At 35.7% G+C, this 26312-nt stretch overlaps 4 protein-coding genes across 7 annotated transcripts; all 4 read left to right on the top strand.

The window, feature by feature from the left end:
* The first annotated feature begins 5619 nt into the window (after window positions 1–5619).
* LOC125470393 (oleosin S1-2-like) lies at window positions 5620–6039 on the top strand. The gene has a single exon (XM_048569359.1). The coding sequence runs from the start codon at window positions 5620–5622 to the stop codon at window positions 6037–6039; it is 420 nt and encodes a 139-aa protein (XP_048425316.1).
* A 3091-nt stretch (window positions 6040–9130) lies between these two features.
* LOC125470426 (vacuolar cation/proton exchanger 5-like) lies at window positions 9131–14113 on the top strand. Of its 2 annotated transcripts, XM_048569418.1 has the most exons (13): window positions 9131–9316; window positions 9900–10062; window positions 10260–10520; window positions 10595–10662; window positions 10750–10778; window positions 11665–11861; window positions 11943–12155; window positions 12339–12473; window positions 12768–12884; window positions 12959–13012; window positions 13197–13313; window positions 13515–13614; window positions 13752–14113. In XM_048569418.1, exons 2-13 carry the CDS (start codon window positions 10027–10029, stop codon window positions 13772–13774), a joined length of 1350 nt encoding a protein of 449 aa, XP_048425375.1. In that variant the 5' UTR covers window positions 9131–9316; window positions 9900–10026; the 3' UTR covers window positions 13775–14113. The 2 variants fall into 2 exon arrangements, with proteins under 2 accessions (XP_048425375.1, XP_048425376.1); XM_048569419.1 differs by lacking the exon at window positions 9900–10062.
* Window positions 14114–15249: 1136 nt separating this feature from the next.
* Window positions 15250–21905, top strand: LOC125470344 (probable amino acid permease 7). Of its 3 annotated transcripts, XM_048569293.1 has the most exons (8): window positions 15250–15581; window positions 16288–16521; window positions 16761–16854; window positions 20008–20106; window positions 20547–20761; window positions 20879–21012; window positions 21131–21358; window positions 21446–21905. In XM_048569293.1, exons 1-8 carry the CDS (start codon window positions 15518–15520, stop codon window positions 21845–21847), a joined length of 1470 nt encoding a protein of 489 aa, XP_048425250.1. In that variant the 5' UTR covers window positions 15250–15517; the 3' UTR covers window positions 21848–21905. The 3 variants fall into 3 exon arrangements, with proteins under 3 accessions (XP_048425250.1, XP_048425252.1, XP_048425251.1); XM_048569295.1 differs by lacking the exon at window positions 20008–20106 and having other exon boundaries at window positions 15254–15581; XM_048569294.1 differs by lacking the exons at window positions 15250–15581; window positions 16288–16521; window positions 16761–16854 and adding exons at window positions 19101–19428; window positions 19652–19888 and having other exon boundaries at window positions 20013–20106.
* A 2192-nt stretch (window positions 21906–24097) lies between these two features.
* LOC103940398 (transcription factor MYB80) lies at window positions 24098–25331 on the top strand. Its single transcript, XM_009350512.2, has 3 exons — window positions 24098–24230; window positions 24314–24443; window positions 24608–25331. Exons 1-3 carry the CDS (start codon window positions 24098–24100, stop codon window positions 25329–25331), a joined length of 987 nt encoding a protein of 328 aa, XP_009348787.2.
* The last annotated feature ends 981 nt before the right edge of the window (window positions 25332–26312 follow it).

Here is a 26312-nt window from a genome sequence, read left to right as displayed (position 1 = left end):
CTAGAATTCTATATTCTAGTGCGGGTTGTAGAATTAGGTAGTTGTATTCTGGTCAAGCAAAACTTGTATAACCACAAGCACAAGAATGGGACGGAAATACTGTTCAAATGACATAGCTATTGCTCTAGCCTCTACTTGTTGTAATCAAGTTAGTACCATTTTAATTCTTGTATTTGTTTTTGTAATTTCATTCTATATAGCAAGTATTTTTAGTTAATAAAGTATTAAATTTCAATTTCTGTTATTCCTGTTATTTTTATTTATTTCTAAATTGTTGTCCAACAAACACCACCAAGTTCTCATCCTCCACAGAAATCCCAGCCTCAACCGTCATCTTTGCTCTTCCTCCACCGCAAAAAGTCCACCAAAAACACCAGCTACAACTCCACAAGAGTTCGAGTGAAACAAGAACACCCCAACACGAACAATGGAATTGGATTGCAGAGTATTTATAGCAAAAAGTATAAAACTGTCACGATTAACCGTAAAGGAGTTGTGCAAATTTGAATTTTGCAATCCAGGGACTCCATGTAAATCGGGGAAAATTTGACACTTTCCTCAGACTCTGTGTCCAACGTAAACAAAAATATCTTGTGTTGGCGGGAGCGCGGTATATTTGGGATTCGTTCCATGTACCATGCTGTCATGTAATTAAATAATATATTTTTTGAAAATTATTATTAACAATTTAAAAATCACATTCTACATTTTTTATAACTGTATTTTTCTTTATAATTATAAAAAATTTAAAATATCAAATTAGATTTTTAGAATACTAATAATAATTTCTCATTTTTTTTGGAAGCATATTAAATCATTGAGATCGAGTTGTATTATTGGTGTCAATTTCCATGTTTTCGACTGACATAAAAGTTAGCCTTTTCATTGGACCCTATACTACATACAGCGAATGCATGTGAACCCATCAAGATCAAATCTTTTGCTTTCAAGAGTGTGGCGTTTATGTGAGTTATTAACTGACACGTATTTATAAATTTAATTTTTTTAATTTTATTGTTAAAAAATAAAAGTAGTGTTAGGTTGACTAAATTTACAAACTAAATGATATATTATTAATATAAATAAACATATCAATCAATACTCAAATAATAATATAATATTTATCTTTCATGTTATTTAGTTTATAAGATTTTTTTTTCAATAAATTTAATGTACATAGCATTGCCCTAAATTTAATATATGCCGAACAAAAATTAGAGCCACAGAAAACCACACCACAAAAGACAAACCCATCAGTTTTTCGATTATTGGCCGTCAGAATCAGACTGTGTTGTATGAGCGTTTTGAGGGGTTTGAAGAAAGAAAAAGATAAAGTTTGAGGTGTGACAACAATTTAAACATCTTTTAATTTGGATAATTGATGAGTTTATACTTATGAGTATAATATTAATATAACTAATATAATATAAGTCAATTATTTCTTCTGATTGGCGATTTTGAAGGTATTCTGAGTAATATTGGTTTCAAAGTGATGCGTTTTTATTATTCGGGTATATTTTAATTTAATCTAAATTATAATGTAAGGTGTTTGAACTTGAGTACTAGGGAAACAACACAGATCTAATTAATTTGATCAAATATAATCGTTGAATGTCATTACAGTATATTTATCGTGACTAGAAACCAAGGTGAGGAAAGGCAAAGGAATCGGTTTTTGGTCCTCTTTTTTGTCAATAGTTAGATGGGGTTCTGAAAGAAAGAGCGTGGGAAGCCCCAAATCCGAGTGAGAAAATACACAAGGGTGCTTAATTTTCCCTGTGACACTAACCCTCTTTGTTTCCGGTCCTAGATTTGTTAATGATTGATTAAAATAGTTGGAAACGGGCCCACAAAGATCAAGGGTATTGAATCTATTGATCCATGTTAGTGCCGTGCACAGGAGAAGAGAAGCACTTGATTATCTTCTGAAACTAAAATCTACTCCATTATCATGGTATTCCCAATTACGTGACTTCCCACAACTTGGTAGCTTAGCGGTAAATGACGGATTGCGATACTTTCTTTAAATTAAAAATTAAAAATCTCGGGTTTGAACTCTGTTGTTGGTATGAAAGCCAGACTTGTTACCAGGAAAAAACTAAAATGCCTCTGTAAGTCTTTTCGACCCTTAGAATGAGTAGATAACAACTGTGACTTACCACCAATTATCTCCTTTTTCTTAAAAAAAAAAAAAAAAAAAATTACGTGACTTCCCTGCTTCGCATGCAAAGCAAGTTTTTCCAATTTTGAATTCAAAGAGAAAAAAAAAACTGAGGAAATTAGAAGAGGCAAGTTATCCGGAAAGAGATCATTTCCGGATCTCTTCCACCAAAGTCCACCAATTAATTAATCAGGGTCCTTGAAATTTGATCCAACGGCTAAAAACAAGGGGCCCTTTTAAAAGTTATAATGATTTTAGCCGTTGGATCAGATTTCAAGGGTCCGAATTAATTGATTGGTAGGTTTTGATGGAAGAGATCTGGAGAGGATCTCTTTCCAAGTTATCCAATAGCTCGAGGTCATGTGAACCCTACAACGTGGCAAGCAATTGGGTTCCACCAGATCATTTGAAAACAAATTGTGAGATTTGGTAATTGAACTATGATACATGGAAAATGACTTACATGAAACGAATTCATTGCCACGTGATGTATTTTGTTCAATAATATATGTTGTCATGTATATGCTTTTCTTCACAGGACAGTGTATTATTGATAAAGACTTCACTTGACAATGCCACATAAATTACTCTTGGATATACGCGTGAGTACGTGGATATGTCGTGGCAACTCATCACTAGAATTATATACGTGGTGCAACGTCATATGTGCGTAAAGTACAGCTCATGTCACACTTGGAATTCATTTTATAAGCTCATAAGTTCAGAACTACACGCTTCGTTTTTCTGTAGTTAGAAGGAATGAGACCTGGTCAGTAGGTAGGCCAATACCAGAAATTAAGAGATGCAATGTTAATTAATTAAGGAGGCCGAAACTTGTGCGAGAGGGTTTCAACGATAACGTTTTCGAATCTCTCATTACTTTGATTTCTCGATTAAGTTGGATTCGATGCTCAAATTACTCTTCGAGTTTCGACATTGGATTAACCAAACGAGACTAATTACAAGTGAACAGAAAGCTCTAGGTTGTCGGAAGAGAATTGCTTGCTAAAATGGTGGCGTATTCCATTCTCTTCATTCCCCTCTGCACGATGCATGAGTTATTTTCCTTTTGGTGGAACGAGTCGGATGGCTCAAGAAAGATACATTGACTTGCTTGGCATAATCTCTCCTGCCCTAAACCCGCAGGGCGTCTGGGTTTTCTCAACCTTTATGCTTTCAACATGGGATTACTTGCTAAACAAGGCTGGAAATAAATCCAAGAGCCTCAATCCCTTATTTCCACTGTTCTCATGGCAAAGTACTACCCTCAGTCCTCTTTCCTTGAGGCCTCAGTAAATTCGAATTCCTCATTTGTTTGAAAGAGCATTTGTGCTTCAAGGGAGGTTATCATTCAAGGCTCCAAATGGCAAGTTGGGATGGGGGAGAATCCATTCGGATTTGAATCACAATTCCAAATTTTCACTTCGATTCCTGTTATTCTCACTATTACCATCACTACTCCAATCACCATTTCTACCAACACCACTCTCGTCTCAGCCACACCATCATTTCCACCACCACCACCATTACTAGCAAACATAAATTTGTATATATTTTTTATGACATTTGGTACTAGACACATTTTCTATATTAATTTCATTCTCTGAAAATCATTCTCGGGCTAAAATGTCAGATGCATTCTCAAATCACAAAAAAATTCAAAATCTTATTTGTCATTTTTGTTTTACAAAACAGTTTTCCAAAAATCATTTTGTAAAACTTTACCGAACGGACCCTAATTGTCCTAAACAATTTATTCTTTAGGGGAGGGAGCGAAATCTGAGATGGGTTTCTAGAAATGGAAACTTTCTATTTATGTCAGTTTCCAAAAATAGAAATTTACTATTTATATAAGTTTAAAAGACTAAAATGTCCTTCGCTTTCAAAACTCGTAACTTCTTTGTTTCAAATTCGATTGATGAACGATTTCGCCTCAACACTTGTGAAATCGAGCTCTATGCAAAAAGTACAAGATTTGGCCCACTAAACCAACATAATTCTTTGAAAATTAAAGAAAGGCCAAATCAAGCCTTAAACAAATCAAACTAGGATTTTCGATTTCAACGAAAATAAAATAAAATAAAATCCCGAAATTAAAAAAACATAACTAGGAACAATGACATCCGGGGCGAATATTCACATGGCCAACATGAGATTCTCGAGATGCTTAACACAAATAACATGAGAAATTTTTTAGTATACCTGGAACAAGGTCCGTATACTACGTGTTATGATACAAGTGGAAGGTGATTTGAAAAAAAAAATTATGTCCATTTATATTATGACACATAATGTATTGATATGTGTTCAATGAAAAACGTGTAGCTCTTTACCCCTTGACTTCAAGACTCGTTACTGACTACAGATGGTCATTGATAGTGTTAGTAGAGTGACTTGATTAAAAAGAAGAGAGACGACATTTGAACATTATTTTCTAGACTACATGTGATGATTGATTATTAGATTTTTTTTTAAATTATTAAATAAAGTGTTCAACCATCAACATTCATAAAGTTTAGAATATATGTATATATATATATATATATATGTGTGTATATATATATATATATGGTCTAAAAACATGGTATTTTCGATATTTTTTTGAAAATAAATAAGTTATACCAAAGTACTTTTATCAAATTCACTATTAATTTTTTATCCCTTCATAGCATGTTTCATATCGGATCACGATACTGCTTTATCCATCGCAGTGGAATGAGGCATACCCATCGCAGGGTAAAGGGGTTTGCCTATCGTTGAATGATCCTTGACATGCTCACGTCAGAAACACCCCTTCTGGGTACACTACCTTTTTCACGACATTTGCCGTCGATTAATGGCAATTAGAAGATCCTGCAATACATAAAAGGTATAGAATAATTAACCGATTTTATGTGTGCATATTAAGTTAAGTATGTGCAAGTTATACCGGCATTCTCGTTAATTACCTCAAATTACAGGCACAATCTAATTGATCACTTTCTGTTCTTTCTGTGAAGAGGACGTTCGAGTTTTGTTAAAAGACGTATTGCCAGATTAATTACTTATCCTTTGTCAATAGAAGACGATCAGTGTTTCACCGACACATCGATCGACAACTGCACAAAAACCTTCTACATCTTTGTACTTCAATTTTGTACGTAACAACTTAAGGATATCCATTTTCTTTTGGATACGAGGCAAAACATCCATTGGATTCTTCTTCTTTTGTTGTTGGTACTACAGTAATCGCCTGCAAAGCCATCCATGCAAAACTACGTGTCGCGTCTTCCACTACCACGTGTCCCACATGAACTCCAGCAGTTGCCACATAACAACAGATATCAAAACCTACACGTAAGCAAAACCCAGCTCCACCACCTCAATATAAAACCCTAACTTTTCCCACTTCAAAAAACCCAGAGAGTCGAAAATTATACGGATCTTCATTTCACGAAGCATATATAAAGCAGAGCACAATGGAGATTCAGTATGGACAGCAGCTGCAGACCTCAGGCACAAAAGTGCTTTTGGCTGCTTTCACTGGCTTAGCAATCGGAGGGCCGCTTGTGGGGTTGATGGGGTTCAGCTTCTTGGCGTCGGTGACGCTGCTGGTTTTGAGCTCGCCGCTTCTGCTTATTTTCAGCCCACTTCTGTTTTTTGCTGGGTTTGTGTTTGTCGGAGCCTTGGCTGGGTTTGCTGTGGCTGCTGCCCTGGTTTTTACAGGGATGACTACTCTAGGGTGGATTTTTCAGGAGCTTGCAGGTATAAGGCTTTTGGGATTTGGCGGCGGAGACGGTGGTGGTATGGTAGAGAGATTGAAGGATAAAGGAAAAGATTGGGCTAGGTTTTTGCAGCATGGGACTGAACAAGATGGCAGGATTAGTGGTAGAGGCTGAAACTTTGTATTCAGAAGATATATATAGCTGCGGTGCATTGCACACTCTATGGTCTATCTTTCCCTGGCCTCTATCTTTTTGTATGATGTAGCCTTTTCTGTATCAATAAATTAAGTTAATTTGTTTGTCTTATAACAAGAGGATCAAAACTATATATTTTCCATACGGTGGGAAATTCTGACTGCAAGTGGAAGGGCAGTGGGCAGGCCAAACCAACCTAGCAAACGTTTGCAATTTAAATTCCTTATATTTAGTAATGTTATTCACTCTTTTATTTGGAGCAATTAGTCAAAGTAAAGGATCTACTGTAGAAAGCTATTTTCGCATACATTGGATGAGGAAGAAGAGAGAAACTTAATAAGGTAACTACATCACGCAGCAAAGTTAAGCATAAGGTATAATGTTTTGTGTTTAGGGTTTGGGGAAGTACTTTGCCGTTTTTATTTTGGATAATGTCAGACATCAAAATTTTAAACTAATTTACAAATTAAATGATGTTTTATCAATAAAAAAAACACGTTAATCGATAATTATTAATAATTCAATCATTTACAACTACATCATTTGGTGTAACCAATACACAATGTATTGGTTACGGTTTAAATATTTTCATGAGATGAATCGATGAGAGGGATCAAAACCGTCAAATTTATTAATTTTTATTTGGATATCACTCTACAAAAATTCATTCAAAACGAAGGGTGCACATTTTATTATTTACAATTAACGTATAAATGATTTAAAATAAATTTTCGTATTAATTTTCAATTAAAAAACTCTCATATTTTATTTACATTGGAGTTTATCATATAAGCATATCAAAGAATGAACCGTTCACCGTATGAATATATTATTTGATATTTATGCCGTGAATTTGTTTTATCATAACCTCTAAATGAAGGTTAAAAAAATTAAACGATTTTAATTATAAAATTTGTATAATTACATAATTATTCGCAAAGGAGAAATAGGCTTATTCCCAATAAAAAAATAGTATTATCCGTATATATGGTTGAAGATGGTCATACTTATTTGCCAACCGTGTATGCCCAAATCTCTTAAAGTTCTGGGGGAAAGAAGATTTTAATTAATCAATCATATTAGTTATTAGTGGTGGGTTAAGTTGTTAAATATTAAGAAGGAAGTTAGATGGAAGTCGAACTTGTATCATCGTGTATAAATATTATTATTTTTTGTGCCTTCGATCAAGAATATCCACCACTCATATTAATTTTGATGTTGAATATATACTTAAATTAACTAATTAAAATGGAAAAAATAAATCAGTATCTCCTACATTTTTCTCTCTTCCATCTTTTCTATATTTTATCCTACTGTCCTCCATGCATACATTGATAGCATTGTGTAAAATTTCTAGTTAACGCCTAACACTCCACACATCTTTCGTTAACAACATGTCACTCATCTTGTCATTTACTAATAACTTCATGTAACTCATCTTGTCATTGATCGTACTTGCAACATATACTCGTGCATTATTGGTGTGTTTTGATGCAACGAAAACAATTAATAAATCACTTAGTACTACGGTCTAGTAGTATTCCTTTTTATTTGTGAGTGAGAAGTCTTAAGTTCGATTCTTATCAAATGCGAAATTGAATCATATTATTATGGGTAGCCCGTAAGTTAGGAGACTAGCCCACCTAATCAAATATTCAAGGAAAAAATGTCACTAACACTATGTTTGGGTGAAGAAATTTAAGATTATTAAGGAATTTAAAAATGACAAAAATTCAAATGACAAGATTTTATTTTCTAGAATTGTAAATTTTCTTGTTTGGTTAACCTAATAGAACAATGGAATTGAATATGAAATTTGTTATTTTTAAATTCTTAATCATAGAAATTGAGAAATGACACCTATTTATATGAAATTTGAAATTGGGGTTTGGAGGTCCCAAATTCCAAGTTTTTTTTCCACGCGGTTCTAAATTTCTATGTTTATGAATTCAAACAAGATAATTGGTGTCTGTTAATTTATAAATTCTGACTTTTACCAAAATTCCATATTTATTTCCCTCATCCAAACATAGTGTATAAAAAATTTAGTATACTCAAATTTTAAACAGCATGAGAGAGGTATGTATACTACCTTTTCTTTTTCTCTTTTTTTAAATGAGAAATATCATTCTGAATACGTAACATAACATTTATTAGGGTTCGTTTGAAAGTGCTTTTAAAATGATTGAAAGTACTTTTGGTGAAATTGATTTTGAGTGCTAAACGCACTTTTAAGTATTTTTTAGAACAAGCACAAGTTAACGAGTTAACTGTATACAAACGACGCGGCGTTTTGTCCAAAACCACTAGGTTGTTTTATCGAGAGTATTTATCAAATATTAGCCCCTAATTTCAAAAAAGTTAGTTTTTATAAAAATTTCAAATATATCCAAAATATCACTTAAATAGACACAAATACCCTTAAGCTTTAAACCTAATAAATTAAAAAAACCAAAACCCTATTAGATGAAGAGTTCTCACAACTAAACCTTAAAATTGGAGGAGACCTAGTGAAGGCATCAACTGTTGGTGAAGAATTGTGCACGCCTAAACGAAGATGAGTGTAGATGGTTAATTTTTTACACTTTTCCTCGTCTACGTTTTCTCTTTGCTTTTGTAGTTTCTTCCTTCGATTGAATATTTATGGAAAAATGAACTATCAATTTTTGTAACATTATTTATCTCAATTTTCCTTTGGATTATATGTGCTTCGTATTTAATTTTCCACTTTTGCAATATTAAGGGTGTTGTCCATGTCCGGATTCTATTTTGAAGGTTATCATTGACTGTGGTAGTGAATCAAGAGATTTGTCGTGTTCTTAGAAAGTGCAAAAAACATATTTTAAGGTTAACGGAATAAATTCTTCGGGTGCATGTTAGAAAAATTAGTTAAAGAACCACTTGATTATCGCACAAGAATCTTTTTATCAACAACTAGTTATTTGTATGAATTAAGGGTGCTTGTATCTATTTAAGTGATATTTTGGATATATTTGAAAATTTTTATAAAAATTAACATTTTTGAAATTAGATCTAATATTTGACATATTTGATAAATACTATTTTATCGACGCGGTTGCGGGGACGTTGCGCTGGCGTAACCAAAGTTGTGCTTCACGAAACAGTTTGGTGAAAATTCAAGAGAAGCATCAAGGTCCAATCTTTCAATTAGTCCACCCACAAGGAGGAAGAAAAAACGCAAAAATATAATCAAAGAAGAAAAACAGCGACTCGGAGATTTGGATTGATTTGCTAGGTATTACTTTCTTATTTCTTTTTTTTGTTAATTTCTTTTTCTTCTGTATTTGTTCATGGGATTGCTTGAATTTGGCAAGATTAAAGTTACTCCTTTACTCAGATTCCCATTTGAGTCTTGATGCTTTTGTTTGAATTCTGTAGAAACCCAGTTTCAATTTCGTGTTTTGATTTCAACCCAGTTTCTGTTTCAGCATTTTTTCGTGTTAGTTCTGGGAATTTTATTGGGTTTCTTTGAAAACCGAGTTAAAATTTCGTGTTTTGATTCCTACCCAACTTTCGTTTTGAGCATTTTTTTTGTTAATCCTGAGAATTTTATTGGGTTTCTTTAAAAACGCAGTGAAAGTTCGTATTTTGATTGCAACCCAGTTTTTGTTTCCGCGTTTTCTGTTGTTATACGGATGAAACGGAGTCGTGTAATTGGAACATTGGGATTGAGAATACAGTTTCAATGTGGAAGGAACAAACTTTAAAGTTTGATTTGTGGCGATTTTCGTAACCATTTTTGAGTTATTGTTTTAGGGATTTAATTGTGTTGATGAGGTAAGTTTCAGTTTTTTTTTTTATTGTTCAATTGTTTGCAGCATATCAAGCTTGGCTCCAACATTTTGAAACATCTTGTCTCATATTTGAGAAATGCTCACTAAGAACTTGGTGCATGGATGCCATTTTCTTCGTGTGGATGAATCATTGCGTATTTAATAAAAGACGATGAATTATGAGCCTGGAATCCAGTCTCAACTTGAAGTGAGTTTATTTTCTTTCTCTGATGACTAAAAATTTGTCCTGCAGCAGTCCAATTATAGAATTTCATTACCGTTTATGTATTATTTCTTTTTCCGAGGTGTTGCTTAAAAGAACTAATGTAATGTTATTTCGGCATAAGCACTGGGAATAAGCTTTTGAAGTGATGGTTTTGAATGTTATGGTGTTTCTTGTAACAGATGGAATCACTGGGTAACGGACCAATACATGAGTTTGAGGATGAGAGTCTTTTTACTCCAAAGACAGAGGCTCAAAAGATACGTTCTATTGAAGCAGTGGGAGAATGTTCGTTTTCAGGAGGTTCACAAGCTAGCGGTGATAAAGTGTGGAGGACTATTGTTTATAGAAGCATAAAGACTGTTGTTTTCTCAACTAAACTCAACTTGCTTATGCCTTTTGGGCCGCTAGCGATACTTGTCGCTAAGCTAACTGGCCATAATGTGAGTTGCAACTCCCCCTTCCTGGCTCATTACACCGCTCAATTTTGTATCTAATTTATGGATGTGAATTACAGGGTTGGGTCTTTGTTTTGAGCTTGTTGGGTATAACACCTTTAGCTGAGCGTTTGGGTTATGCTACCGAGTAAGTACTATATTCCCTCTCTTCTTTCTATATCCTACTAACTTGAATTTTTGAGAAGCTATGTCAACCTCATCTTTGCTTTTATAGGCAGCTGGCATTCTATACTGGAGCTACTGGTAATGTATTCTTGTTTTTTTTTTGGTGCAATCTACCTCTTAATCCTTTTTGGTTCATTGAATCAAATTGCTCAATTTCTATACTAGAGTTTGACTTTGCTTGATATTGCTGAGAATTTCAGAAAAAGAAAACAAAAGTTATCTTGCTGAAAATTTTAAAAAAATTATCGAGGTTGCATACTTGATGAGGAAAGGATCTTTATCTTATTATTTCCAGCCACATTTTAAATATGGGTTGAAATCTGCAATATATGTATTTCTATGTAATAAAGAGATGCATGTCTTTTTCATAGTCTGGTTACCTCCTTGCTTTCATTTTTCTGAAGGAATTCAGCTTTATGTAGGATATTAATTAAGGTGCCGGAAGGCTATTATGAAATTCTCCACTTTTATATGAGCAAGCATAGATAATATATATGTGTGTGTGTGTAAGCTTGGTAAGCGTAAGCTATTTAAGTAGGCTCGAGAAGGGCGAAGCTTCGCTCAGTGGAAGGGCCTTATTATTATATTAGTAAAGCGCATATATATATATATATAGGGAAGTGTTATTAGCACTCCAAAAATCTCATTCTACACGACTCACAAGTGTATTTTTCTTTCCAAATATAGAAAGTTTGGAGTGTAGAATGAGAATTTTGGAGTGCCAATAACAATTCCCTATATATATATATATACACTTTACATAGTTGTATTTGCCTTCTGTTATAAAAACTGTCGTGTGCTATGGTGATTGTCAAACTCACATTGATACTTGGGCCAGAAGCATCGAGTATTTAGTCTTGTATGATTACTGATTTAGTGTATTGTGACTATTGTCTTATAAAATGGTCGGTGACAACTTTTCCTTCTAGGCTCAGTTTTTGATATATCAAATTGGAACTTGCAGTTGGGGGTCTTTTAAATGCTACTTTTGGAAATGCAACAGAACTGATTATATCAATTTATGCACTGAAACGTGGAATGTTACGCGTTGTTCAGCAGTCGTTATTAGGCTCTATTCTGTCAAACATGTTGCTGGTGCTTGGTTGTGCATTCTTCAGTGGTGGACTTGTTTTTCAAGAGAAAGAACAGGTGTTTAACAAGGTAAATATATCGGCTCTCTTCTTTCCTCTAGAATTTCCAGCTCCTTTATCTTTCATTCTGAAGCTTATGTATATTGGGCAGGCAACTGCTGTTGTGAACTCTGGCTTGCTGCTAATGGCAGTCATGGGCCTACTTTTTCCAGCTGTCTTGCACTACACTCACACTGAGGTTCATTTTGGGAAGTCAGAGTTGGCACTTTCAAGATTTAGCAGCTGTGTCATGCTCCTGGCATATGCTGCTTTTCTTTTCTTCCAGTTAAAGAGTCGGCATAATCAATATGTGCCTTTAAATGAGGTTAGCTGAGTTCTTTTTTTCTTTTTGTGCGTAAATAATTTCCTTTTAATTTTTTCATCCTCATAGTTGTTATTAGTATGTTCATGTTTTAATTTGAGTCTTATTTCATCATTCGGCTTAGAAATTGTGACTCTGTTTTTGCACCATATGAATTTTTTGGTGGTATGTACTGTATGAACACAGGAAGGGATTCAGAATGAAGAGAACGCAGATGACGATGAAGCTCCTGAGATCTCCAAATGGGAATCAATAGTTTGGCTATCAGTAATGACTGCTTGGATCTCAATCGTATCCGAATATTTGGTTAATGCGATAGAGGTAAGCTGAAGATTTTGTTCTTGGGCTTTTTAGATTATACATCTTAATAACGTTTCAATTTTCCCCCTCTCTGCTGCCTTTTATACTTGTTATTGGTCAATGTGAGTAGTTGTTGCTTTGCAGATTGCAAGTGATTAACTTTCAAAAGTTGTCATGGGAAATTAATCTTTCAAAAATATTTCAGTGGGAAAAAAAAATTCAGTGGGATCGAAGTATGGTGGAAGTTTGGCAACTCGTTGTCATGCATTTATATATATGATTAATGAGCTTTGACGTTGGATGGTTGTTTTGTAGGGAGCATCTATAGCATGGAACATGCCAATTTCATTCATCAGCGTTATTTTGCTCCCAATTGTGGGTAATGCTGCAGAGCATGCCAGTGCTATTATGTTTGCCATGAAGGACAAGCTTGTAAGTCTCAAGCTTTGTTGACTTCTTGTGGTTTCTCTTACTTTGTGTTCCAATAACCATGAGTTTTTCTGCAGGACATTTCTTTGGGAGTGGCAATAGGGTCGTCAACGCAGATATCCATGTTTGGGGTGGGTACTTATCTGAAAGTTTTTAATGTCATTATCATGTTTGTTATAAAACGATGTCTATATTTTGTTATATACTGTCATCTGGACTTATGCCTGTTAATGATTCAGGTTAATAATAATATTTCAGAATCATGCTTTTCTATTTCTCATATATAAATACTACTTTTTGTTTTCGTTACTGCAGATTCCTTTCTGCGTGGTTGTTGGGTGGATTATGGGGCGCCCTATGGACTTGAACTTTCAGCTTTTTGAGACGGCAACACTTTTCATAACTGTCTTAGTTGTAGCCTTCTTGCTGCAGGTGTGCATTCTAATTCCTGAGATTAAGAACAAAATCATGTCATGTCGTTTTTGAAGTCGATTTGTCTGAATAGCTGAAGAGCTTTACAGTTTGAACGATCATATCTGTTTTCACTATTATCTGTTCATTGTTATCTTTCCATTTGATAATTTCGTTTTCAACATTACATTCTGTTTTTGTTGATCTTGGCTTTGTTTGCAGGAGGGAACTTCTAATTACTTCAAAGGGTTGATGCTTATTCTTTGTTATCTGATAGTTGCTGCAAGTTTCTTTGTTCACGTAGATCCTTCCCCTCCAGCAGGTACGCCCCCCTTCTAGCTGCTGGAGACCTCGCCCTCTTTTGTGTAAATTGAATTATTCATACTGTATCGACAACATGATGTCTACTGAAAGAGTACGGAAAGTTTGTCCTTTAAATATTTCTGTGTAATCTTGTAGGGGAAACGCAAGTAAAAACGTAAACATGGAAGCTGTTGAAGATGACTATAGATAGAAGATGAGCCTGTTTGAGGACGTCTACGTGCAGAATGAGGTGCGATATTGGAGATGATATGTAGTTTATACATAAGTCAATGAAGCTGTTGATTCTTAACCTGGATTGGATCTGCAAATGATTTGGGGTCATCGATCTGTTTGTACATATATGCCAGTTTTCGGCCAACTTCTGCTTGTTTTGTTCAATGAATATTATGGTGGGGAGGTGTTATGTTGGCTTGGATGTAAACCATGAATAAGATGAGGGGGAGAGTGGTAAATCATGTATGTTATATTGTTACATAGAAAAGCTATTTTTTCCTCTACATTTTGCTTTTTTTTTTTGGGTGGAGAGAATTATGTTATGTTGCACTTGATAAAATACTTTTTAGCTAAAATAGTTCTTAAGATTGGCGTAAATTTTCACTTTATTTCATGGTAATGAAAATTAATACAAGTGGTTTTTGAGTTTGTCAATGGTGAATTATTTTTGTTTTTCTATGAAAATTGATACAAGTGATCAAGTAAATGATCACGTGATCACCTTTAAAGGTATTTTTATCAAACTAACTCCTTCACTTAATAAGGATACTAACAAATTTTTCACTGAATGATCACAATAATTTAAGATAGATAAATTCAAGCATCACTTTTATCAATTATCATTGTGAGAGATCAAAGTGTGGAGTTATGCTAATTTCAAATACTATTTTGGCTAAAAGTTTTGCTCTACTAACGTTCTAATTTTGAGAACCTGTGATGATCAAATATATATTAACTTCAAGATTATATTAGTTTTAATTCAAAAGCTTAAAGCTCCGATTGTTAGTTGATTCAAAGCTTAATCGGAGCCGTACAATGATTGTTGATTCTCTGACGTCGAATTATTTGTTACCAGAGATTGCCCTTTTGAGTTTTGGCATTTTGTAGATATATCTTTAATTTTCTTATTGCTTGTACATAACGGCTTTGAATATTTTGTAGATACATCTTTAATTTTCTTATTGCTTGTACATAACGGCTTTGAATATATTATTTGACTTTGGGTTGTGAAATGGAAGTGGCTAGAAAACACCATCCCTCTTAGTTTTAGAAATTTAACAAATTCACAAAACTTTTCTTCATCTAAAAACATTTAGACAATTTTCTTCTATTATCATCAATATTTTTTATTTCGACAAAAAATAAATAAGGAGTCACACTTTACAAGGATTTTAAATTAATAAAAATATCCTTAATAATAAGAAAAATGCCCTTGATAATAAAAAGTTGTCTAAGAGTTTTTTAATAAAAGCAAGTTTTGTGAGAGGATATTAATTTTTTAAAAGAGTAATGCGAAATGATTTCAGGTCGTTCTTTTTTTCTTTTTTACTACTAAGACCAGAGATAAGTATAGGTGCCCAGAGAGAAAAAATGTATACATAAATTATTTTTCAAAATATAGATGAATAATCGTAGCACGAAGGAATTGGATGCCAACAACTTGTTTAGTTCGTACCAAACTGTCAAACTTTTTGCCTCACCAGAAAAGAAAAACGGTTCTAATTGTTTCTTTCATTTCTTTGACTTGTTTGATCTGCTTACTGCAGAAAGATGACATATATATCCGCCTACTTTTCTGAGACATGCAAAATTTATACCTTGTTTTTGAGGTGCATGCCAATCTGTTTATTTGTGCCTCCATTATTTTGACAAGTTTTCATCTGTCAAAGTTTTGAGGGGGGAGAGAGATGGGTGGTGATGAAGCAGCAGAAGATCAGCAGCTACCGTTGCTCCAATCTCTCAAAAGAACAGGTAATCTCAACTCATCCCAATATTTCTGACAATTTTTTTTGAATTTTATGCATATGTAACTAGATTTTGCTGCAAGGAAATCTGTTAGAACCAAGGGAAGTAATTGATTTGTTGACAAGTTGCACGTGACCGTTTGGTTTAGCGACACTCGATCTTTGTTTTGTTGGAGTAGATCATGAGTTAGAAATTTCATGGACGATAGTCGTTGATAGGAAACAAAAGAAATTGGAAACCAGAGGACTCAGAGGTACCATGTTTAGAGCTTGTAGAGCTTTCACATGACAAGCTAAGGTGGTTCTATCTAATCAGTTGGGTAGGGTTGTAGTTTTTGGGTAGGTTTGATTGGCAGTTGTGGGGAGTGTGCGAACAACCAACCCCTAGTGGTCCTAATTCCTCCCTCAACAAATATGATGCTTCTCCAAACTTTGAATGTCTTATTCATGTAATTGTATTATTGATTTAGGATGCCATGGTAGCATCCCTCAGTGTTTTCAAGTCTATTTCTCTCTACTCATCCAACTTGTCTTAGCATCCGAATTAGCATTTTTATAGTTTTCTTAGGGGTTTTGGTTGTTGACCCCCTATCTTAGCTATCGAGATATTTTTCTTTTGCTTCTTTAATAAATTTCGCTTGTGCCGTCAAAGTTAAACCAAAATATAATGATATGGAGGCGTTAATTTTGATATGAACTTTTGTTATGTATAGGTACCATATGGACTGCAATAGCACATATTATAACAGGTGTGATAGGAGCAGGAGTATTATCTCTTGCATGGAGTGTGGCTCAGCTGGGGTGGGTTGCAGGTCCATTGCTTATGATTGTCTTTGCTTCAGTCACCATTCTTTCCAACAACCTCCTCTCCGACTGCTACCGATTCCCGGATTCCGATAGCCCGACGAGAGTCGGATCCTACTTGGAAGCTGTCAAGGTCTACCTAGGTTAGCATTTCTAACCCTCCTCTATAAATATACGAACTTTTATTTTTGTGATCTTTCTAGCATCCAATTGTCCATTTGCACCTATTTCTTTTCGGTTTTCCTTTTCTTTCTTCAAATATCAATTACCGAAGTATAGGATCAACCGGAAGGAGTGTAAATGGACCAACTGAGTCTAACATAATTTATGTGTATATTGTATACAGAGTATTAATTTTGACGTGTGTATGGTTGAATTTTAGGAGAGATGAGTCAAACAGTGTGTGCAATATTTGTACACGAGAGCTTGTATGGCTGCGGAATCGCTTACGTTATTACAGCTGCTAGCAGCATCAAGTAAGTCCTTGCCAAACCTTAAACTACTTATTGCTTCTTTTTTTTCTCTTCTTTGTTTTTGTTTTTGTTTTTTTTTTTTCTTGTGGGACTTGTCTTGCAAAATCCAACGCGATTTGATTGAATGATTGTTTGCATGCTTTGTTTAAGTCTTGAGTTTGGAAAAATTTTAACGTCTGCTTGTCAGATCACATGACTGTGCGGTCAGACATAATAATGTGTTTGGAAAAATTCTAGTGTCTACTTGTTAGATCACATGACTGTATGATCACACACGATAAAAGATCGTTTGTATTTTCTTTTCTCTCGTTCGTGCCCATAGATTGATCGATTGAGAGAGGCCACATGCTATAGTCATACGCAAAAATTCTCTCTAAGTTTGGATGAAAATCAAAAGAGATGATTTTCACAGTCTTTTTAGCGTCTTACACACCGCTCTTTAATCTGATTATTAGATTTAATAAATTAAATAAAAACAACATAGTTAAACAAGGTTGTGCGAAAAGATTAAAAAAAGAGTGATCCCATCCCAAAGTCATATGAGTCACTAGGGTTTATGATCCCATTTTTTGGAAAAAGAAATTGGGTCAAGTTGCTTAGCATACTGGACCATAAACTCCTTTTCCGATGGGCCAGGCTATGCTTGTATATCTGGGCCAATACACCCACAATCTTTCTAGGGCCTCTAATGGAGTAGTTTGTCAGAGTGTCCGGCTACGGTCTTGTTCACTAAATGTCATAATACAAGTAGTTAGAGATTTATTTTTTTTTAAGTATCCAATCATTTGTATTATGAATCTTGGTGTATGAGGGCGTGTTCCCGGCCGGCACATTCAAAAATCATTTGTATCAGAGGCAACAAAAGGGTTTTTAAGCAGAAGGTGGATTAGAATGGTGTAGATCAAAATCTAGAAAGCTAAATTCCAACTTGAGCCAATTAGGAGAAAATATTCGGCAGAGATATCTGATTAGAACAACTCTCATATCGGGTGATCGTGCATCTCTACTCAAATTTTCTCGCCGACTAGAGCATAGGGATATAGACATGAAATGATATAGTGACGAAACATAGCACAAAGCAACAAAGCAAGAGATGCCAATTGCCAAGGCAGACTTGAAATTGACAATAATTTGGAGCCTCTGTAACCGACCCAGCAATTTCTGCAATGTGAGGACAAGCTTGACATAATAAAGTTGATGCAAACACATATCAACTTGACATGAGAAAAAAGTTATTACATGTGGGTTAGGGTTTTGCTACAAGTAGTCGTCCGCACGCTAATGACTTCTATCTACTAATGCAGACACATCTACTCGTTAATCAATAATTCGGTATCGATTTGTACATGTTGTGTGCGCCGATTCGCGTATGCAGCAATCGCGAGTGTTAAATTGACTTCATCGTAGCTCCATTTGGTTGTCGGATGGAGCTGATGCCTGTGAGGAAGAAGGTGAGGAAGGCTGTCAATGGTTTGCTTACTTGACAAAGACGATGAAACCCAAATGAGAATTTTAGTAGCGGAATATCCAATATTTCGAAGTATCATAGCAACAACAGAAAGTTTTCAGATGAAAATTACTATATCACAGCCCCTTTTTTTTTTTTTTTTTTTTTTTTTTGAAGAACATATCACAGCCTTTTTTGGTTCATTGGCCACATGTATAATCGGAGTGCCGTCAATTGAGAAAGACCACATACTTTCCAAGCAATTTGATTGCTTAAGAAGGGGACTGACCACCAACCCACTCACCTCCGATTCTGAAAAGGAAAAGTCATGTACTAGAAATCAATTAAAAATAAAGTGAGGACCAAAGTTAGAAAACGGGTGAAAGATGAACATGACATGATTGATAGTCCATTTGTCCAATTATTGAGAAGGTTCAAAAAAGATACATTATTCATTTCTCAAAGTATGAGAAATCTTTTCCGTAGAAATCTCTGTGTCTTTTTACACATCAAAATAGGCTTAGAGAAATCTTTTACGTGAAAGTCTATGTTTTATTTTACTGACAAATCATAATTTGACACATCGTATAAATTTTTTTTTTTGTGTTTTTAACAGGTAAACTTGAGTACATGACATGATTGATAAGCCCATTTGTCCAATTATTGAGAAGGTTCAAATAAGATACATTATCCATTTCTCAAAGTATGAGAAATCTTTTCCGTGGGAATCACTGGTTCTTTTTACACATTAAAGTAGGCTTAGAGAAATCTTTTACGTAAAAGTCTCTGTTTTATTTTACAGACAAATCATAGTTTGACATATCGTATAAATTTTTTCTTTTTTGTACTTTTAACAAGTAGACCTTAGTATGTGTGTTAGTTTGTGATTTACATGTAAGAAAGAAGATGAATCCTTAAATTAAGGAGCAAAGCGGTGCTCGCGAAGCTACATATAGTAAAGCCAAGTATGAATTAGAGAGAGAAATGGAAAATCCAAGTGTAAATTAAAGTTTGGAAATTAGGAAGTTCCTAGGTTCCTACTGCTAGTCTGATAAGCATGGCAGTCCAACACCCTCTTGAGTTAGCTAATACTGGTTCCTGTGATGATGATGGCCATCCACTACGAACTGGTAAACTTATCCTAGTCTAATTTAATTAAGCGTAAGCTAGCGGTTTTAATACTCATCTTTTAGCTTCATGCACTCGTTATGTGGATGTGAAAAAAATTATATAATATTCAGTATGGAGTGCATACAGCTAAATTTGGAGCGTGAAAATCGCTGTCTCGAGTTTACTGTATCATTTGGTCTTGAACTTACGTAGTTTCTGGTGAGAAACTCATCAATTAATCAGGAACTCTATGGAGTTGTGTGGCTCATATCATCACTGCTGTGATTGGATCTGGAGTTCTGTCTTTGGCATGGAGTACTGCACAGCTAGGCTGGATTGGAGGGCCAGTTTGTTTGCTTAGTTTTGCGATTGTCACCTACATTTCTTCCTTCCTCCTTTCGGATTGTTACCGGTCTCCTGATCCTATCACCGGAACTCGAAACAAATCTTACATGAATGCTGTGGAAGTGAATCTCAATAGTAAAACACCGAAAACCTCCCCTTTTGGCTCTTTTTGTTCTGCATAGTCTTCTGTTTAGGATATGTTTCTAATAGATTGGATTCTTTTAACGTGGGATTCTGATTTAGTTCAGTGATAGTTCAGGTAGAAAAAAGACCTGGTTTTGTGGTTTCCTTCTATATTTCAGCATGTTTGGAACTGGTATTGCTTATGTGATTACCACTGCAACCAGTATGAGGTACTAACTAGCTTCCCTACTGAATACTGTGCTTTTCGTGTGGCTTGGTTTTTTTTTTCAGCCCCTGCTATAAGAACATTACTAGTATTTGTGCGTTGGGAGTTTTAGTTTATGCTTTTTAATTTCTAACTCTCTCATATATTAGTGAATAAGATTAACCTTCACTACGATTCTTGGAAAACATGCACAAATAGAACCGGTTATAAAATTTTAATCAAAATAGTACTGGAAGGATGACCACTAAACGATGTTGTGTGTATGACTTATTGTTTGTTCCCCGCTTCTATTTTTTTTTTTTTTTTTTAATGAAGAGTTTGTAACGAGTTTTGTTTATGCATATTCTCCTAGATTATACTCGTATAATGATGCTTACACTTCTTTCCAACAGAATTAAACTTCGGAAAGACGATATGTATTAAATTTTGTATTCAATTTTGTAGAGCCATTCAGAGATCAAACTGCTATCACAAAGAAGGGCATGAAGCTTCCTGTCAATATGGGACTGGTTTGTACATGATGCTATTTGGACTTGTCCAGATTGTAGTGTCACAAATACCAGATTTCCACAACATGAAATGGCTATCAGTTGTTGCAGCAATCATGTCGTTTGCCTACTCTTTCATTGGACTTGGCCTCGGCATTGCGAAATCAATAGGTATTCGCTTCGGATTTTCCAGCTTCTTTTCACCAAACCTTCCTGCCTCATTCTTCAGAATAAGAAATAAATGAAGACCCGGAAGTTTGATGTTTAAAATGCGTTTATTAATTGCAGAAAATGGGAGGATTCAAGGAAGCCTGGCAGGAGTGCCAACCTCTAATGTTGCTGATAAATTATGGTTAGTCTTCCAAGCACTTGGAGACATCGCTTTTGCCTATCCGTACTCTATTATTCTTCTTGAAATTCAGGTTGGTCTCCTATAATCTTTTCACAAGCAAAAAAGAAATCTCATTAAAACCGTACGAAATTCTGATTAACTTTAGAAGCTAATTAACGTTGGATTGTGTGATATCTGTTAAATCAAAGGATACTTTGAAGTCCCCTCCACCAGAAAATCAGACAATGAAGAAGGCCTCAATGATTGCCATATTTGTCACAACCTTCTTCTACCTCTGCTGTGGATGCTTTGGATACGCCGCCTTTGGGAATGACACGCCCGGGAACCTCTTGACAGGATTCGGATTCTACGAACCCTACTGGCTCATTGATTTTGCTAATGCTTGCATTGTTCTTCATTTGGTGGGAGGATATCAGGTACTATAAAATAATATCAAAATTTTCAAATTCGACCATTTTTCTATCTCTTGTAATCACGTACGTTTCACATGCTTCATCTTGCAGGTCTACAGTCAACCAGTATTTGCAGTTGCTGAGAGATGGTCTAGGAAGAAATACCCAAACAGCGGATTTGTGAACAACTTTTACTCCATCAAAATCCCATTGTTGCCAAGATTTCAAGTGAATCCCTTCAGGCTGTGTTTCCGAACTGTTTACGTTGTGTCAACTACCGCAATTGCGATGATATTTCCTTACTTCAACCAGGTTTTGGGAGTTTTAGGGGCCTTGAACTTTTGGCCTTTGACTATATATTTCCCTGTTGAAATGTACTTTGTACAAAAGAAAATCGGGGCTTGGACAAAAAAATGGATTGTTCTAAGGACATTTAGTTTAGTTTGCTTTCTTGTGACGGTTGTGGGTGTGATTGGATCAGTTGAAGGACTTATTAGTGCCAAACTTAGCTAGGCAAGTACAGAGAATATTGTAATTTCCTTCAAAATATTACAAAATTTTATTGTTTCCATTGCAAGTTACAAAATAAGATTCCACTGAGCAAATACAGCTTGTATATCTTGGTTATATAGTAGTTCTACCTGACACACAGACTAGATGAAGCACATTGCAAACATTAGCAACTTCAACGAGTTAATACCGCTCAATCGAAAACGAATCCTGTGAAGAATCGAAGTAGAAGAAAGACTGTAAAAATGCAGATTTCGTGTCTTGCAGATTTCACCATTTGTATATCATCAACCCCTTAACTACTCAAAATTTTATGAAGTGCTTGTCAAATGCAGGTATATATTAAGTTTGATTTCCCATTACACCATAGGGTTGTTATTGGTTACCATTAAGACCCATACTAAGTTTGATTTCCCATTACACCATCTCCGCCACTACCAATCTCAACGCCATATTATGATGGAATCACACTAAACAAGTCATAACGATTATCCATTAACAACCTAATGGATAGATTTTCCACCTCTACTCATAGGTCACAAACCAAAACCTCAAACTCCTATATCTTAAATCAGAGCTAAACGCTGCAAACTTAATTGTTCCCTCTTTCTTACCCCAATTTATCAGTTTGACATATTCTCTTCCATAAATAGGGTAGAAACAATATAAACCAAAAAATTAAATAATTAAAACATGTGCCCAATTTGTGGTGTGTATATATATATATTTTTTTTGAAACTTTTGAGATTTGGGACACGAATATTATAGGCATTTTAGCCAAAATGATCTTAAAATTGGCATAACTCATCATTTTGATCCCTGACAATGAAAATTGATAAAAGTAGTCCCTGAATTTGTCTACCATAAATTATTGTGGTCATTCTATGAAAAATCTATCAATATCCTCGTTAATTATCACATAAGCGACCACGTAACCACCTTTTCAAGAGTATTTTTGTCAAACCAACCCTCTTTTTTCATGGAATGGCTAAAATGATTTACAATGGACAGACTCAGGGACCACTTCTATCAATTTTCATTGTCATGAACTAAAGTGGGAAGTTATGTTAATCTCATAGGCCATTTTGGCTATAATGCCAATATTATATAGGACAATGCTCTCAAATTGCAATATTATTGTAGTAGTAGATCTCAAAAAACAATGTTACTGTAGCAAATAGTTTCATTACATCGATAGCATCTCAATATGTTGTCAAAATTATCCATTTCATAGCATAGAGAAAGTATCATATGTTGTCATTGTTGTAGATTAATTTACTACAGTAAATCGGTAATAGTTCTATTTGAGAACGTTGTTACTATTTCAAAATTTGAGAGCATTTCCCAATATTATAACAAATGGTAAACATGAGGCTTACATGATCTATACATATTCATCAAAACTAAACAACTTATTTGTTATGAGGGGTTATTTAATTATCAATTTAGGTAGGATCTTGGTAGCTCCATCAGCTTTAGGAACAAGTACATGAAGTCATCCATAACCATATATTGCATGATTTAGCAACCGTACGCAACATTCTTGGACAACTCCTGCAGACAAAGCCACACGGTTGCAGACAACATGAACGCACAGCTTGGAAGAAACTAGTAGGAAATGCACACGTGACCCGCACGAGCAACACCTTAACTAGGTTTTGTGTGAGCAGAGCAGAAAGCCACCCAGAAATCATTGATGAAGCAGCATGCATGCGTGCTTGCAGTCAACGAGAGAGAGAGAGAGAGAGAGAGAGGATTGACCGGGTGTCTTGTGGGTGATCTACCGGCCAAAGTCTCACACGCTCAATGGCGTTGAATTTTTTAATGAAATCATGCGCCTTTGATGGGATTTTTTCCAGTAACCCTAATAGGCCATGGCCATACACTTGAACCTTTCATTCATTATATATAAAGAATATTAGAGAATAGGTAAACCTGTAAGAAGTAGACTCTCTCACAAATATTAGAAATTTAGAAAAAAAAGAAAACTCCCCAAGAAAATGTTTTCATTTCTTTGTTTTTAGCAAACAAAATCAAGGAAAAAAGTTTTAGCTCTCTCTTAATTACCTTAGTTTACTTCCACTGCTCTCCAACTCTCAAACCCTTCTCTTGATTTTCTTTTCTTTTCTTTTCTGAAAATTGTCGGCATTTTCTTTTCAGAAAATCTCCCGCACGAAGAATATTATTAGTGGCGTTTTTTTAAGTTAAGGAGTGAGAGTTTTTACAAAAGTAGACAGATAGAGCGAGAGAGAGATGGGTCGGATTCCATGCTGTGAGAAGGACAACGTGAAAAGGGGGCAGTGGACTCCTGAAGAAGATAACAAGCTCTCTTCCTACATTGCCCAACATGGCACTCGTAATTGGCGCCTCATCCCCAAGAACGCTGGTAATTACAACTGCAAATCTCTCTCTCTCTCTCTCTCTCTCTCTCTCTCTCTCTCCTAAAACGTTCTTCATTTGGTTTACAAGGTTTACAAAGATGTGGGAAGAGCTGCAGGCTACGTTGGACGAACTACCTTCGCCCGGACCTTAAGCACGGCCAATTCTCCGACGCGGAAGAGCAAACAATTGTCAAGTACCACTCCGTTGTTGGCAATCGGTAATACATTAATCTTTTTCTATTATATGATCCAAAAGAAATTGTTATTAATACTCTAAAATATACTCATCTTGCATTCCTTGTTTATTCTTTTCACTATAATTAATTAAGTGCAAGATAATTTTTTTTTTTAATGCCTATAACAGCTCTCATAAATGTCACAGATGGTCGTTGATTGCAGCGCAACTGCCTGGCCGCACCGACAACGACGTGAAAAATCACTGGAACACCAAGCTGAAGAAGAAGCTATCGGGCATGGGGATCGACCCCGTCACACACAAACCCTTTTCGCACCTCATGGCCGAGATTGCAACCACACTAGCACCGCCGCAGGTGACTCACCTCGCAGAAGCAGCCCTCGGCTGCTTTAAGGACGAAATGCTCCACCTCCTCATGAAGAAGCGCATCGACTTCCACCATACCAATCCAACGCCGGGAAACAGCACGGCCACGTACATTAACAGCAAGCAGGAAGAAAAAGACGACACCGTCAAAAAAATCAAGATTGGTTTATCCAGGGCAATGCAAGAACAACCGGACATGTTAACCTCAAACAAATCTTGGATGGACACTATAGGAGCAACATCTGCGAACTTCACAGGGAACTGCAGTGATTTCCCCTTGCCCATGTCTGGATTTCAGTACGGCCATTCCACGTTTGGGAACGAAGGCGATGGATCGCCATGGAGCCAGAGTCTGTGTACCGGAAGTACGTGCACGGGGGTGGCGGACCAGCAGGGCCAGTTGCCTGACAAACTGGAGGTGGAAGAAAACGGAGAGGAGTCCGAGGGTAGAAAGGAGCTGAGAAACGGATCATCCAACATATTCAACTCGGATAGTCTCTTGTGGGATTTACCATCTGATGATCTAATGAATCAGATGGTTTAATACATAAGTTATACAAGTGTGTGAGGGAAATTTAAAAGATAGGTTCAAATAAATTTAAAATTTCCTGTGGCAGTGACAAACAACGATAATGTAAATAAGGTCATTATATAAATTATGGTAAAAGATCATATTGGTAAAAGAAAATTATAATTTACTGTGAGTTGCATGGTGGATCATGCGAAATATGAAGATGAAGAAGATGAATCATGCGAAACAAGTGCTTTTAAGGACCCTTAATTCTCCTCACACCCTCCTTTTCGTTTCTACGACGGCCTCATCTTCGACCTCCAGCTTCTCCAAACCTGGCTGCATCTCCCCCAAAACCCTTGTACACAACGCGAATTGGGGATGTTTTTAATGGTTTTTAATCTTAATTTATGACGTCAGATTTGGTGAACAACCTTCTTGGCTGTCGGGGCAAATGTTAGCATGATTGGGTTTCGTGTCGGGTTCTACTCTGCTTATCTTGTCGCCGATAAGGTCGGTGTTACAATCAAGTACGACGACAACGATGAGCGGTAAATGCGGCAGCCACAGGCTGGAGGCGAACCAGAGACACCACTGGTGAGTTCTCAGTAGGGGTAAGAAGATCACTCTTCGCCTTAAGGAAGAACAGCTTGAGTACCTTGAGGAGCACCGTCTCATGGATTTGATTAACAAGCACTCTGAGTTCATCAGTCAATCTCACTCTTGATTTGAGAAGACGAGCGCTGAGAAGGAAGGGGCGGTTTATGACGTCGACGAAAAGAAGGAAAAAGAAGAAAGAAGATCAAAGGCGATAGGTTAATTCTTAAAAAATGTTGTCTAACTTCACCAATCATTTCCGTCAACGGAACAGATGGCGCGGTTGAGTGCCTGGTCGCACCGGCAATGACGGGAAACATCATCAAGCTGAAGAAGCCATCGGACGAAAACGGAGAGGAGTCCGAGGGTGGAAATCAACCGGTCTGATTTACAATCTGATGATCTAATTATTTGGAT

Source organism: the organism of the source record quoted next, unplaced genomic scaffold (genome assembly GCF_019419815.1).
Source record: "Pyrus x bretschneideri cultivar Hongxiangsu unplaced genomic scaffold, Pyrus_bretschneideri_v1 Contig5, whole genome shotgun sequence".
Classification (NCBI taxonomy): Eukaryota; Viridiplantae; Streptophyta; class Magnoliopsida; order Rosales; family Rosaceae; genus Pyrus; species Pyrus x bretschneideri.
The sequence above is the reverse complement of the archived record's forward strand: the minus strand, read 5'-3'. Positions and strand labels throughout refer to the sequence as shown.

Coding starts and splice junctions, on each gene's coding strand:
- LOC125470426 (XM_048569418.1), top strand. CDS start 10,027: ATGAATTATGAGCCTGGAATCCAGTCTCAACTTGAA. Junction 10,663..10,749: donor CGTTTGGGTTATGCTACCGA/GTAAGTACTATA, acceptor TTGCTTTTATAG/GCAGCTGGCATTCTATACTG. Junction 13,314..13,514: donor TTGTAGCCTTCTTGCTGCAG/GTGTGCATTCTA, acceptor CTTTGTTTGCAG/GAGGGAACTTCTAATTACTT.
- LOC125470393 (XM_048569359.1), top strand. CDS start 5,620: ATGGAGATTCAGTATGGACAGCAGCTGCAGACCTCAGGCACAAAAGTG.
- LOC125470344 (XM_048569293.1), top strand. CDS start 15,518: ATGGGTGGTGATGAAGCAGCAGAAGATCAGCAGCTACCGTTGCTCCAA. Junction 16,855..20,007: donor ACAGCTGCTAGCAGCATCAA/GTAAGTCCTTGC, acceptor GTTCAGTGATAG/TTCAGGTAGAAAAAAGACCT. Junction 21,013..21,130: donor TTATTCTTCTTGAAATTCAG/GTTGGTCTCCTA, acceptor GTTAAATCAAAG/GATACTTTGAAGTCCCCTCC.
- LOC103940398 (XM_009350512.2), top strand. CDS start 24,098: ATGGGTCGGATTCCATGCTGTGAGAAGGACAACGTGAAAAGGGGGCAG. Junction 24,231..24,313: donor CCTCATCCCCAAGAACGCTG/GTAATTACAACT, acceptor TTGGTTTACAAG/GTTTACAAAGATGTGGGAAG. Junction 24,444..24,607: donor CACTCCGTTGTTGGCAATCG/GTAATACATTAA, acceptor TAAATGTCACAG/ATGGTCGTTGATTGCAGCGC.